The 15,399-nt window shown below is 47.2% G+C and overlaps 1 protein-coding gene across 2 annotated transcripts; it reads right to left on the reverse strand.

The window, feature by feature from the left end:
• Window positions 1-567: 567 nt before the first annotated feature.
• MMACHC (metabolism of cobalamin associated C) lies at window positions 568-15,352 on the reverse strand. 2 transcript variants are annotated; one of them, XM_082228947.1, is made up of 4 exons: window positions 15,203-15,352; window positions 10,947-11,141; window positions 3,936-4,088; window positions 568-1,517 (listed from the first exon to the last, which is right to left on the reverse strand). In XM_082228947.1, exons 1-4 carry the CDS (start codon window positions 15,284-15,286, stop codon window positions 1,206-1,208), a joined length of 744 nt encoding a protein of 247 aa, XP_082085073.1. In that variant the 5' UTR covers window positions 15,287-15,352; the 3' UTR covers window positions 568-1,205. The 2 variants fall into 2 exon arrangements, with proteins under 2 accessions (XP_082085073.1, XP_082085074.1); XM_082228948.1 differs by lacking the exon at window positions 15,203-15,352 and adding an exon at window positions 11,770-11,793.
• Window positions 15,353-15,399: the final 47 nt, after the last annotated feature.

The raw sequence follows: 15,399 nt of genomic DNA on the forward strand, positions 1-15,399 counted from the left end.
TTATCCCATTCTACCTTTTGTATAGTAAGCTTACAGGTAGAGACTGGATTGTTTTCTTGGGGTTGCATCCATGTTGTTGTTTCACTGTGTTAACAGACTTCCACTTGTACAATGAAATTTCCCCCTCCTCTCCTGTGCAACCCCCTGAAAAACCCTTAAAATCTGCTCCAGAGAGTTGGGATACCCTCCAGAACAGAATCTGGGGTGTGTGCTGGGAAAGGAAGGGAATTTTCCATTGCATGAGAAAAACACTGCATGTGCAGCATTAGATACAGTCTTTAACCTTTGCTGAGGGTATTGAAAATGTCAGGCACATTATGAATTATTAGCGTGTGCCAATTCTTAAAATATGTGAACAGCAAGGCAAGTTCTTGTCAATAACCCTTACAGAAATACCTAGCACTTCACCCATGCCAACAGTAATATTGTAGGTCCTGGCAGGAATGGACTGGGTGACACTTGCATTCCTAGTCTAATATTCTAATTTAAGGCTATGTACTTTCCCCCAAAAGCCTTGCAACATAGCATGAATGCCACAAAAGACTCGTAACAGAAAGAGCCAGACAGTTTTGCTTCCTTCAGTTTTACTATCACCTCCCCTTCGCAACACGAGTTAGACAACATCTCTAGTCCTTTGAACAGGAGTGGAAAGTAAAAAAGAAACCACTGGAACAAAATGATTTCAAAGCCTCAGAAGCAATGTTGAGAAGCTGAATTGACTTTAGACTATAATAAGGACTAGACAACACCATCCTTCAAAAACAACTGCTTCGTGGGACATCTCTCCCACAGGACAGCAAAAGTGCCATTTACAAAAATATCTCTCCTGAATTCATAACCGAAGAAAAATAACTACACCACCTACCAGAGTCTCTCTCACAGAAAAAGCATTTTTAAATACCCTCAAATTAAATACAGCAGCATGTTTTAAAAATTACATTCCTCTAAAAAATAATAATGGGGGGAGGGACGACTAGTGTTCCTACACCTGGATTCACAGGCTTTTAGTGTAACTAATATTACAGTGCAACCCTAGACATATTTACTTGTAATAAAGCCCCACTGTGTTCAATGGGTCTTACTTCCTAGCAAGTATGTCCAGGACTACAGCTTGGGTCCCCAAGTAAACCACCCATCTCTCCCTCCATGGAAGTGGACACAGTAGAATAGGCTATGAGTCCCCCTTGGGCCAGGAGAACAGCAACTCAGTGTATTGCATTCCTTTGCAATCCTCCTTGCAGAGTCAGCAATTTTAACCGTTCAGCTGGAGGAGTTGCAAAGTACGTTTTCTGCTCCTCCGAGTACTTCTCCTTCACTTCAGTAATGTCCCGATAGCTCCAGTTCCGCCAGTGGAAATTGAACTTCTCCAGAAGTTCTATTCTCTTTTCCTCTGTTGTCACACAATCAACAGGAGTTTTCTGCAGCAAGGAAGGCACCTCAACACCCGGAAAAAGCAGGAGAGCCCGGATAGCAAACCAGCCTCCGTAACGAGGGTGGATGCAGACGCCATAGATCTTCTGGAGAAAGAAAAAAGGCTGAGTGAATTAAAAGGCCTGCCAATCTTTACATCTCACAGGGAAAAATGAAAGATATTGTAATAGACAAATATAACCAAAAGATTTAAGAAAGCTTCTCTTCAAGGTGTAAGGTTGGCACCTAGCAGGATGTGAGTGTAAGTTATATAGCAAGAGATAAAGAGATAAGAAACATGGAAGAAGTGGAAGGGAAGTACATGAAAGGATGTATTTGTTTTGTTTGGACTGTATGAGTTTATGTAGTTGGTATTACGTATTATGTATGTAGTTTATGTATTAGTGGAGGATGTGTAACAGAGAAGCAAATAAATTAATTGGGGGGGGGAGAGATGTTGCCATCACTTAATAGGAATTGGGCTGGTTCCATTCCTGCTACACCTCAGGCTCTTGTGATCATGGAGGCACAACCTTCAGGTAGGCTGGAGATAGTTTAGAAGGGAATCTGAAGTGATTTGAGAGAAACAGATATTCTCATGGTGCACAGACACATTTTTCCTGCACCCAGGAAAACGGCTTCGACTGGCTGGTGAGGGTAGCTGGTAGGACTCAAAACCTTGGTGAGTTAGGGACTTTCCTTGCATGCAAAGACAGGCTCCAGTAGATTGAGTGGATGAGACCAATAGTGGGGCCAATGGTCAAGAAGGCAGTTTCTGCATGTACTGTAGAGGGAAGTGAGGGCCTTGTCAACCTGAAAAGGTAGTTCATCTAGGAGAAAGAAAACTCTGGTCCTAAACCTCTGCTGCCTTGAGGGATACCTTCTGGAGAAGAAAAAGCTAAAGAGTAAACCCTACACAAATCCAGAGTGGAGTCTCCAAGTTGCTTCTGGAAACTCCTGCAGCCAAGCTGGTGCTCTGCTTTCTTTTGGACCACATGAGCAGGACTGAGAGGGAGGTCTTGTTGTCTGGTCAGCCCAGGACCTCCATATACACTGCCCAGGCTTGTGCCCCAGGGAAGTCACTTTGGTGCTGCTAATGCAACAGTTTGACTTCACCCCCAGAGGTGCACTCCATTGTTTCTCAAGATAGATGGATGCCAACAACATCCAGTGGGGTTTGCAGGTTTTTGTAATAATGTAAAAAAGAGTAAACCAGAGGTGAAAACATCACAACCAACATACTATCTTCGTAGAATCATAGAACTGTACAGTTGGAAGGGGCCCTGAGGTTCAACCCCCTGCAATGCAGGAATCTCAACTAAAGCATCCATGACAGATGGCCATCCAGTGTGTGTGTGTGTGTGTGTGTGTGTGTGTGTGTGTGTGTGTGTGTGTATGTAACAAAGCATCTAAGTGCAATCCCATACAGTACATGTCCCATACAGTCCCATTGAGCTCATAAGATTTCAGCCTTAGTTTCCATTCTAGGACCTGATTGCATAGCCAATTAGATAAGTAAACAAAGAGTGACTTGTTAACTTGCAGACCGCCCAGTCCTACGCATGTTTACTTGGAAGGCAGCCCACTGAATGAACTGTTTTGTTGACTTTCTGTACAAAATGCATGTACTTTACCATCAAACTACAGCCCTTCCAAAATGTTTTGCTACAGTGCTTTATAATATTAGAAAGGGGAAAGTATCCTTGGTAGGAAATCCTTTAGGATGGAAAACTTGTGGCCCTCCAGATGTTGTTCAACTCCAATTCTGGCCAGCCCAAGCCATCACAGCCAATGGGCAGGGATTACTGGTTGCAGACTGGCAATATCTGAAGGGTCACAGGTTCTTCAGCCCTGCTTTAGGGCATCTCACTAATTATTGCAGGCAACTGACACTGTCACTGAAATGCCAGGGAATAATTTACTACTCAAAGTAGGCCACCCTGAAATTAATTAGTAATATACCAGTACGTTCATTTCAGTAGATCTACTCTGAAAATAGCTAACATTGGGCAGCCTACCTAAAATTACTTTTAAAAGCAACTTTTAAAAAATGCAGCTATGAAGCTTAAACATGTGGGGAAACGTTTTCAAACCGTGGAGGAAACATTTGCTGAAATCTCAAACCTTAGCAAGCAAAACATGACACACTAATGGCTTGCCTTCCTGTAGCTTCAACCAATGCTAGAGAAGACTATTCTTATGTCTTCTGCCATCCAAGTCCTTGACAAAGTATAATGAAAAAAATAATATGAACACTATAATAAAGTAAAACAAACCCCTTAATTTCATAATTTATCTAAGAGAAGAATGTGCATTTTCTTGATGGAAACTATGGATCTGTATTGGGTCAATGCAAGGAGAGGGTGCGTTCCTGATCATCACAGACAGAGAGAAAGAAGTCACCCAATAAAGCATTTAGAAAACACACTAAATCTTCTGAAACAGAAGAAAGTCACAGTTTATCAATGGCTCTCCAAGAAGCAAGCACCCCTCTGCTGCTTCTCCTGCTCCAATTTAAATCTCACCTTCTCTCCCCAGGGATCTTGTTGCACATCTTTCCTCTGGTAGTAGTAAGCAGCACCAGCTATATGTGCCGCTGTCTGGGCCAGAAACTTGGGCTTCCGGTTGGGCAGCAAGTCATAGTCATACATGATGTCTACCTGCTGGTCAGCAAGACTCTGGAAAGAGGAATTTTTATTAGATCAAACTCACATTTGAAGATGATTGGCTACAGGTAATATGGGATGATGTAGCAAGTCAGTCTACATTCCCCAGCCTCACTCTGTCCCCTGCTCCAAGCTGGGCCTCTAGTCTTGTTGAACGAGCAATGCGACCTCTTGATAAAGGAGCTACAGGCTTGTGTATTATGAAACTCTGAGGCATGTGTCACTTTGCTGACCTGCCTTAGAAAATCTGTCCTATATTGGGAATTCTTTCTCAGGATTTCCAGAATTATTCCACCCAGTTCCATTAAGGAGTTCACAAATCTTCTCACATACAGGTGAAGCATGACCGCCAATGTAGTCTACAATAATAATAATAATAATAAATTTTATTTATATCCCGCCCTCCCCAGCCAAAGCCGGGCTCAGGGCGGCTAACAACAATCAAATAATCAGTCAAATAATCACACAATCTAAAATATTTCATTATAAAATTAATTAAATCAAATTGATGGCAACCAATTATGCAGAATTATGTGCAGGTTGCCAGAGGAGGGAGTCAGGCTGCGCCCTGACCAAAGGCCTGGCGGAACAACTCTGTCTTGCAGGCCCTGCGGAAAGATGTCAGGTCCCGCAGGGCCCTAGTCTCTTTTGACAGAGCATTCCACCAGTTTGGAGCTGCAGCCGAGAAGGCCCTGGCTCTAGTTGAGGCCAGCCTAACCTCTCTGAGGCCTGGGACCTTGAGGATGTTATTATTTGCAGACCGTAGGTTTCTCTGTGGGGCATACCAGGAGAGGCGGTCCCGTAGGTACGAGGGTCCTAGGCCGTATAGGGCTTTAAAGGTTAAAACCAGCACCTTAAACCTGATCCTGTACTCCACCGGGAGCCAGTGCAGCTGGTATAATACCGGATGAATGTGCTCTCGCAGCGAAGACCCCATAAGGAGTCTCGCCGCGGCATTCTGCACCCGCTGGAGTTTCTGGGTCAGTCTCAAGGGCAGCCCCACGTAGAGCGAGTTACAATAATCCAGTCTGGAGGTGACCGTCGCATGGATCACAGTGGCTAGGTCAGGACGAGAGAGATAAGGGGCCAACTGCTTAGCTTGGCGGAGATGAAAAAATGCCGCCTTTGTTATAGCTGTAATCTGCGACTCCATAGAGAGGGAGGTATCGAAGATTACACCCAAACTCTTAACGGACGGTGCTGGCACTAATTGCACCCCCGCAAGAGATGGGAGTTGCCCCCCTGATCCCATATCTTCCCGCCCCAGCCAGAGGACCTCTGTCTTCGAAGGATTTAACTTCAACCGACTCCCACGTAACCATCCAGCCACAGCTTCCAGACATCTGGTCAGTGTGTCTGGGGCCGAGTCAGGATGGCCATCCATCAACAGATAGAGTTGGGTGTCATCAGCATACTGATGGCAACCCAGCCCAAAACTCCGGACAAGCTGGGCGAGGGGGCGCATAAAGATGTTAAAAAGCATCGGGGAGAGAATCGCACCCTGAGGCACTCCACACACCAAGGAGTGGCGTGATGACAATTCCCCCCCAAGCGCCACCCTCTGTCCCCGACCAGAGAGAAACGAGCGCAGCCATTGAAGGACTGTGCCCTGGATCCCCACGTCGGCAAGGCGGTGGTCCAGGAGTTCGTGATCGACCATGTCAAAGGCTGCTGACAGATCTAGAAGAATCAGCAGCCCTGACCCGCCTCGATCCAGCTGCCTGCGGAGATCATCTGTTAGGGCGACCAGAGCCGTCTCGGTCCCATGACCAGCGCGGAAGCCGGACTGGAATGGGTCCAGAGCAGATGTTTCATCCAGAAACCTACCAAGCTGTTCAGCAACCGCTCTCTCAATCACCTTACCCAGGAATGGAAGATTCGAGACCGGGCGGTAATTGGATAGATCTGAGGGATCTAATGATGTTTTCTTTAAGAGCGGACGCACCACCGCCTCCTTCAGTTCCCCTGGGAATATCCCGGTGCCAAGGGACAAATTGATGATATCCCCCAGGGGGCCCCGCACCTCGTCTGGACACGCTCTAATCAGCCATGACGGGCACGGGTCAAGAGGACAGGTGGTGGGCTTTCCAGCTTGGAGGAATCTGTCCACATCAGCTTGAGATATCCGGTCAAAGTGGTCCAATACTGGACCCGAGGACAGTCGAGGGGCCTCCAGTTCCTTTATTGTATCCAAATTGGCAGAGAGGTCATGGCGGAGCAACAGGACCTTCTCCGCAAAAAAGCTCGCAAATGCCTCACAGCTGTGTGTCAGATTGTTATTTAAATTTGGCTGTCCTTCAAGGGACGTTAAAGACCGAATTATACTAAATAATTGCGCCGGGCGAGAGCTAGCGGATGCAATGGAGGCCGAGAGGTAAGACTTCTTAGCAGCCTTCACTGCCATCTCATAGGTTTTCATAAAAACCCTATAAGATGTTCTTGAGGCTCCGTCACGGGCACCCCGCCATACTCGCTCTAGCCGTCTGAGGTCCCGCTTCATTTTCCGAAGCTCCTCGGTAAACCAGGGAGCCCGGTTTCTGCGGGGTCGCAGAGGGCGCTTAGGTGCGATCTCATCGATGGCTGCCAGGAGCTGGGTATTCCAGCCCTCAACAAGCTCAGTCAATGAGTCGCCAGGGGGAGCAAGGTCCCGCAAGGCTTGACGGAATCTATCCGGGTCCATCAGCCTCCGCGGGCGAGCCCAAATCGGCTCGCCACCTAAGCAGGGTGGGGGTGGAAAGTCAATCCTGGCTTTCAGAGCGTAGTGATCAGACCATGGCACCTTCATCGAAGGAGACATGATCACATCTATACCGGCGCCAAAGATCAAATCCAGCGTGTGGCCTGCTTGATGTGTGGGGCCCGAAACAAACTGGGAGAGCCCTAGTGTCGCCATGGAAGACACCAGGTCCAGAGCCTGTGAGGAGGGAGTGGCATCAGCGTGGAAGTTGAAGTCTCCCAATACCAATAGGTTAGGGAACTCCAAGGCCCAGCCGGCCACTGCCTCCAGCAGGCCTGACAGGGTGGCTGCTGGTGCGCTAGGTGGCCGGTACACCAGCCAGACAGCCAAGCTCTCCTCGGAGCCCCACACTAGGCCAACACATTCAATGCCGGGGATCGATGGCGATGGTAGAGCCCTGAAAGAACAATCTTCCCGGATTAATACTGCCACCCCTCCCCCCCGGCCCACAGTCCGTGACTGGTGGAGGACGGAGAAACCCGGGGGCGCCATCTCTCGTAAGGTAACAGTTACCCCTTCGCGCACCCAGGTCTCCGTCACACAAGCCAGGTCAACTCCCTGCGAGATAAAGAAATCTCGCAGGGTAGCAGTTTTGTTGCCTATAGACCTGGCATTGCACAACACCAGTGAAGGAGGTGAGTAATCCTTGCTCACCCTACCCTCGTCTCTCGGGATGGGGCGCAGATTGGAAGGGGTAAGAGCATATCCATATCTCGATCCCCTTCGCCTATAACATCTGCCCCCACCGCCATACCTCCCTCGCCCCTCCACGGTCGCAATCCCAAGCCTCATACCAACCTCCATTTACAAATAGAAAACAAAACAACCAAAACAATTATGCCCAAACAAAACCAATCCCCGCCCCACTCAGTGTCCAACCCCAAAAACAAAACAAAATGGAACAACAAAAATACATAAATAAAAACCACCATTCACGGTGGTACAACAAAGTAAACAATAAAAGCACCTTTAAAACACCTTAAAATATATATAAACATCTTTAACATTTGCAGCAGATAATGAAATAATATAATATTATAAAAAACAACAACCCCCATTTAAGGTGCTGCAAATTAAAAGCAATTAAAACATTTAAAACTATTTTGTCCATTGCTGCCGGTAGCTGCTCTGTCCTCTAAACTGTGATGGTAGTGCAGGCCCCGCCCCCTAGGCCGGATGGAGTTGGCAGGAGAGGGAGCGGTCTTCCCAGCACTCACGAAGCAGCAACAGCAGTCGTGTCCCGGAGGCCTCTCCCAGGCCTCTTATGCTGTGGCGATGAATGCAGGCCCCGCCCCCTAGGCCGGATGGAGTTGGCAGGAGAGGGAGCGGTCCTCCCAGCACTCACGCAAGCAGCAGCACCAGCAGTCGTGTCCCGGAGGCCTCTCCCAGGCCTCTTATGCTGTGGCGATGAATGCAGGCCCCGCCCCCTAGGCCGGATGGAGTTGGCAGAAAGGGAGCGGTCCTCCCAGCACTCACGCAAGCAGCAGCACCAGCAGTCGTGTCCCGGAGGCCTCTCCCAGGCCTCTTATGCTGTGGCGATGAATGCAGGCCCCGCCCCCTAGGCCGGATGGAGTTGGCAGGAGAGGGAGCGGTCTTCCCAGCACTCACGAAGCAGCAACAGCAGTCGTGTCCCGGAGGCCTCTCCCAGGCCTCTTATGCTGTGGCGATGAATGCAGGCCCCGCCCCCTAGGCCGGATGGAGTTGGCAGGAGAGGGAGCGGTCCTCCCAGCACTCACGCAAGCAGCAGCACCAGCAGTCGTGTCCCGGAGGCCTCTCCCAGGCCTCTTATGCTGTGGCGATGAATGCAGGCCCCGCCCCCTAGGCCGGATGGAGTTGGCAGAAAGGGAGCGGTCCTCCCAGCACTCACGCAAGCAGCAGCACCAGCAGTCGTGTCCCGGAGGCCTCTCCCAGGCCTCTTATGCTGTGGCGATGAATGCAGGCCCCGCCCCCTAGACCAGATGGAGTTGGCAGAAAGGGAGCGGTCCTCCCAGCACTCACGCAAGCAGCAGCACCAGCAGTCGTGTCCCGGAGGCCTCTCCCAGACCTCTTATGCTGTGGCGATGAATGCAGGCCCCGCCCCCTAGGCCAGATGGAGTTGGCAGAAAGGGAGCGGTCCTCCCAGCACTCACGCAAGCAGCAGCACCAGCAGTCGTGTCCCGGAGGCCTCTCCCAGGCCTCTTATGCTGTGGCGATGAATGCAGGCCCCGCCCCCTAGACCAGATGGAGTTGGCAGAAAGGGAGCGGTCCTCCCAGCACTCACGCAAGCAGCAGCACCAGCAGTCGTGTCCCGGAGGCCTCTCCCAGGCCTCTTATGCTGTGGCGATGAATGCAGGCCCCGCCCCCTAGGCCAGATGGAGTTGGCAGAAAGGGAGCGGTCCTCCCAGCACTCACGCAAGCAGCAGCACCAGCAGTCGTGTCCCGGAGGCCTCTCCCAGGCCTCTTATGCTGTGGCGATGAATGCAGGCCCCGCCCCCTAGGCCAGATGGAGTTGGCAGAAAGGGAGCGGTCCTCCCAGCACTCACGCAAGCAGCAGCATCAGCAGTCGTGTCCCGGAGGCCTCTCCCAGGCCTCTTATGCTGTGGCGATGAATGCAGGCCCCGCCCCCTAGGCCGGATGGAGTTGGCAGAAAGGGAGCGGTCCTCCCAGCACTCACGCAAGCAGCAGCACCAGCAGTCGTGTCCCGGAGGCCTCTCCCAGACCTCTTATGCTGTGGTGATGAATGCAGGCCCCGCCCCCTAGGCCAGATGGAGTTGGCAGAAAGGGAGCGGTCCTCCCAGCACTCACGCAAGCAGCAGCACCAGCAGTCGTGTCCCGGAGGCCTCTCCCAGACCTCTTATGCTGTGGCGATGAATGCAGGCCCCGCCCCCTAGGCCGGATGGAGTTGGCAGAAAGGGAGCGGTCCTCCCAGCACTCACGCAAGCAGCAGCACCAGCAGTCGTGCTGGTACAAACAGCTCTTAACCCAAAAGCAAATTCTTCCAGTTCCCTGGGCTTGTCACAATGGCTTCTTTTTTAAAAGTCTCCATACATAAAATAAAATTGCTGATAAAGATTTGAATTAATATTCAAAGTGGCAGAACAAGAGAAACCACTCTGAATGACCTTCAAGCCTTTACCACTGTATAGTGAAGCTGGGTGACTGCAGGGGAGGTGAAATGGAGAAAACAAAGTTTGATCGTCTCATGCTAGAGACACAGAAGCCATCACTGGCTTTGTGCATAGCCATGCCACTACTCAATAGTGTTTCCTGGGCCCAGGTGCAAGGACATTATCACAACAAATGGCATTGTGTTTGCACACCTGTCTCCTTATAACGCCCCTGCAATGTCACCACTCAGCATTTTTATTCTGCAGACAGGAAACTGAAGCCATACAAAGGGAAACCATGTCACATGACACAAAGCCACCATCGTAACAACAGTACATCATTTACTGCTTGCTTATTTTGAAAAAAATCATCCCATATAAATCCCAGGGAAAGCTTAGCTGAGTTAGACCAGTGTGAGGTGGGATTATTGCAATATAATAAAGCAAGTTTTCAGTGACCCCTTTACCAAACAAAACATTTTTTCCAAACAGTACTTGCTAGGACTGACACTTATTTTGCAAGTTATCTCCAATATTGGTTACCAAAAACCATTCTACACATCACAAAGAAGGAGGTGGCAACGGTAGAATTCTGGATTGAATTGCTTCAGATTGCAGGAGGGTGTGTGTGTGTGTCAAGTTTCGGAATGCTTGTGTAAGTAGAAAGCTCCCAGAATACAGGGCTTTGGTTTGTTGTTTCATTTTTTATACAGTGCAGGATTAAATATGCAATCTATAAAAGTCTACCATCTCTTTCAGTGTAATGTGTAGAACGGCTTTTAGCCACTGTGTCTACTAATCCCAGTTAAAAAGTAACTCCATCCCCAAAACACAATATGGATTATACTCTATTTATTGTTTGGTTAAAAAGGAACAAGGATGACCACCCAAATATTTTGTCTTTTCCCAAGGTATAGGGAACTGGCAGTACATTTCTAGACATGCCTCCTTAGAAGTAAGCCCCAATGAGTTCAATGGGGCTGACTTTAGGAAAGCGAATATAGCTACTCTCTCCATGACTTGTCTGTATGTATCAAAATCTCTTACCTCCCTAAGCAATGTGAGGTGATGAGAAATGCACTGGTCCACAGGGTCGCGAATCTTTTTCAGTGGCCCATTCCTCAAGAAAGGTTTGAAGGCTTTGTCAAACATAGCAGGAGTGCTAAGCACCACGAATGCCAGAGTGTCATCCAAGTAGGGCAAGTGAAAAGCTGGAGAAAGGACCGCATTGTACCACCCTACCTTCAGAACAGAGAAAATATAATTAGCCTGGATTCTGGAAACTGATAGGAGTACACTCTGAGCAATGTAGGTTTTAAGATACAGCTTTTAGAAGCAAATCAATCAATCAATCAATCAATCAATCTTCACGTCTTTACCTCCCTACCTGGAACTCTGTGAGTCTTTCAAGGAAACTCAACAACACCACATAGAAAGCAACACAAATTACCGTACAAAGAGTTGCATAATTGTGCTTCACTGCGCTTCTCAAGGTTTCAGATTTTCAAAGGATTGAGAACTTGCTGTTGTTTTTCCAAAGGCGGGGGGATGCAAGAAGCAGGTAATTGAACCTTAAATCTGTGGTTGCAAAGGAAGAATAATGAGCACACTTTAGAGTGTCCTTCTAATTTTTCCTTTTCAATCTGGCACTGCAGCTTTACCTGCCTGGCACCTAATGTGATATGATGTCATGTGATACCAATGGGCAAGGCTTCGGCCTACTGTTACTTACAAAACCAATAAAATATAATTATTATAAAATAAAATGGAAACTTCGGCTAAATTCTGATTTCTACCATCCATCAAATTGCTGTAGAGAAATTAAGACTGCAATAACTGAGCTCAATAAATTTAGAGTTCACAGTCCAACCTCTGACATAGGCTAAAATCACACAGCATCACTGCTCCTTATGATGTCACAAGGGTTGTGAGCAGCAGCAAACAAGAAGCCTAGGGCCTGCAGTTTAACCATGTGATTCATGCCCAAAGATCAGCAACTAGAAGGCAGAACAAGCAGCAGGGGTCATGAGCAGCAGGAGACCACAAAAAGGGTTTTGGAAGTACTACCTGGAAATAGGTAAGAGCAAAATGAACGATGGAGCTTGTAGTTGCCTAGATGCAGTGGTGGGATGGATGAGAAAAATAAGTTGAGCTTGAATCCTGGCAAGATGGGAGGCACTGTGAGGAAGTTGTTACCGGGTCTGACAAATTGGTCATTTGCCAGGCTTGGACAGGGTTGCACTCCCTTCTGAAGGAGCAGGTACACAGGCTGGGGGGCAGGGTGTCCTTCTGAATCCAGCTTTGTCACTGAAGGCCCAGGTAGCCTGAGTGGCATGAAGTGCCTTTAATTAACTGTGCCTGGTTCAACAGCTATGACCATTTCTCTACTTCGAGAGCTTGACCATGGTAGTTCAGGTACTGGTGACTTCAAGATTAGATTACTGCAATGCATGCTATGTGGGGCTTCCCTTGTGCATGACCTAGAAACTCCAGTTGGTGTAGAATGCTGCAGCATGGTTGCTCACAAAAACACAGAGGTTTGCACTGATTGCCAATTTGTTACTAGGCCAAGTTCAAGGTGTTACTATTGGTATATAAAGTCCTTAACAGCTGGTTTATTTGTGGAATCATTTTACCCCATTTGTGCCCACGACCTTTTCCGGGCAGGCATCTTCACTGTACTCTTTTTGGCATCCACTTAAAGCATTTTTCTTTAGGCAAGCCTATCCAGATAGGTAGGTATTGATGCGTTTTATCTTTTTGCTGTTAGCATTAATTATATTTAACTGTTTTTATTGATAATGTTAACATTTCTAGTAAGCTGCTTAAGCTGTTTAGAGGTTTTACTGCAAGCAGCATATAAATGTTGCTGAAAAATTAAAAAACAAATACTTAGAATTGAGGGATCAACACAACTCTTGATCTTTATTTTTGACACTTGAGATATAGGTTTAAGAAGCCACCCTATTCCTGTGCTTGTAATCTGTTTTCAGTATTTTTAATGTTTAATTTTAAATAATTGTAACCCACCCTGAGACCTGCTGGTGAAGGGAGGGTAATAAATTTAATAACACCAGCAACAACTAACTGTTCAGGTGGCAATTTTATGCATCAGAGCCTACAGGATCAGGTCAATTGCCCATTTAGTCCAACATCCTGTTCTCATAGAGGCCAACCAGATGTTTGTGGGAAGCCAGCAAGCTGGATTCAAGCACAATAGCACTCTCCCCTCCTGTGGTTTCCAGCAACTGATATTCACAAGCATTACTGCCTCCAAGTGCATTTCACCATAAACCTGCTCTGATTATGTCTAAAGAACGATGTCAACACCCAAAGTATGGGTGGTCCCGAGTCCTTCCTACATCTGTCATAGACCTTTCTCTACAGTCCCTCTCCCTAAGCATTTTTCACCTTTCACTCAACTTCCAATAGTTGATGGTGTAGCTGGTTGACAAACTGAACCTAAAGAGAGCCCATTCGTGGTTCCTCATCATCTTGGATAAAAGTGACATGCTGCTGCAGGGTTCTGTCCTGGGCCCACTGTCATTCAACATCTTTATCAACAACTTGGATGAAGGAATTGAGGAGATCCTTATCAAATTTGCAGATAACACCAAACCGGGAGGGATAGCCAATGCCACAGAAGACAGAATCAGGATTCAAGATGACCTTAACAGAACTGGGACAAAACTAACAAAATGAATTGCAATAGGGACAAATGTAAGGCTCTAAACTTAAGCAGGAAGAACCAGCTGCACCAATATATAATGGGGGATACCAGACTTGTCAGCAGTACATGTGAAAAGGATCTAGCGGTCTTAGTAGACCACAAGCTTAACATCAGTCAACAGTGTGATGCAGCAGCAAAAAAAACCTAATGCTGTTCTAGGCTGCATTAACAGGATTGTAGTGTCCAGATCAAGAGAAGAGAGATCCAGAAGATCAAGGGTCTGGAAACCAAGCCTTATGAGGATCAGTGCCCTGGCAGGTCTTGAACCCACATCTCCTGTTTCCCATCACACTGTGCTGTCCAGTGAGTTTATTAGCATTTGCGCCTCCTATGAGAACACAGTCATACAGATGGATTTAATTTCTTCTCTAGAGCCTCTAGGCCTTATTAATTAGCAAGCCAAATGGAGCTTTGTTTTATAGCCTCTAGCACTGATTGCCTCTTTGGCAAATCACAATGTACTCATTTCAGTCATATGACTTCTCTGTCTCATGCAAGAGTTGTGTTTGAGGACAGCTGCAACTGTGTATAGTTAAACCACAGAAAACCAGGAATACGTTTTTGCAGGAATGTCAGGATTTGATGGGCCTAAAAGAGAAAATTGCATTTTTCTTCTTCCTCTACCTTGATTAATATTTAACTCACAGGTAGGACATGCCCCAACTTCACACTAGTTGAATCTATTCAATGTCAATCTTTAACTTCCTAGACAACAGAACTTGGCATTCATCTTTATAACCAGCTACTGTTGGCCACATTCCCAGCTATACCCCACTTTCTACATTATTGTGCTTTATTCCTTCTCTGTATCTAATCTCATTTGTATCTACTCTGATATATTATGTACCTGGATTTCAGAAATACAATTATTCTTTAAACTTAGGGGTAAATATAAAATGGTATCCTGGAATGCAACCCGCAGGGCGGTAAAAGAAATGGAACACTTTTGGAAACAATGGGTAAAAAATGATTTGGCACATAACCAGAGAAACAGGTTGTTTTTCCATAAAAAGATCTGCTAGTATATCAGATGGTGCCTGATGTCTGAGATTGTTAATGGCTTGCAGCCTATAATGTTCGCTCACAAACAACACTAACAAGCTTACTTGTAGCCTTTCAGATGTCCATGTTGTAAATATAACAGATTATGCAATAAAAATGAAAATTGCAGCCCACATATTTATTTTAAGAACATTTCACACATTATTAAAAAATGCATATTTAAATAGCAGAATGTCAAAAGGCACCAAAAAATGGTAGCAGCCACACGTGTAAAAATGATACTATACAAGGAGCAGCAACTACAATGCAACAGCGGAGCAATATGACCAGAATGGCAGAATCACGAACCAAAGTAGGCACAATGAACCACATGAATCCGTGTGGAGCTACAGCATAGCACCTATATTCCTTCTGGGTCCACAGGGGTCAGTGTTAACACTTATGCAACGCCGCTCTGCCCTACCAGCATGCCAACCATATGTTTGAATAAGCACATGCAATTAAGAAACCGATGATTTCCCCCTCCTCGCTTCGACTCCCTTTCCCCAACTCTGCACCCCTCCTGCAATACCTTAAGCGGGTGAATTTCAAAACCCAGCTTCTCCAAGTGATCTCGGATCCTTTTCTCCAGCTCAACCACGCGTAGCTCCATCATAGCATAAGCGCGGAGCACTGTGGGAAATGTAGTTTCCCATGAGGTAAGGCGGACGGACACCACGCGCCGGACACGAGAGCCGAGTCCTCCCTCCCTCCCTCCCGCTGGCAGCT

This window comes from Podarcis vaucheri, assembly GCF_965113315.1.
Source record: "Podarcis vaucheri genome assembly, chromosome: 6".
Taxonomy (NCBI): Eukaryota; Metazoa; Chordata; class Lepidosauria; order Squamata; family Lacertidae; genus Podarcis; species Podarcis vaucheri.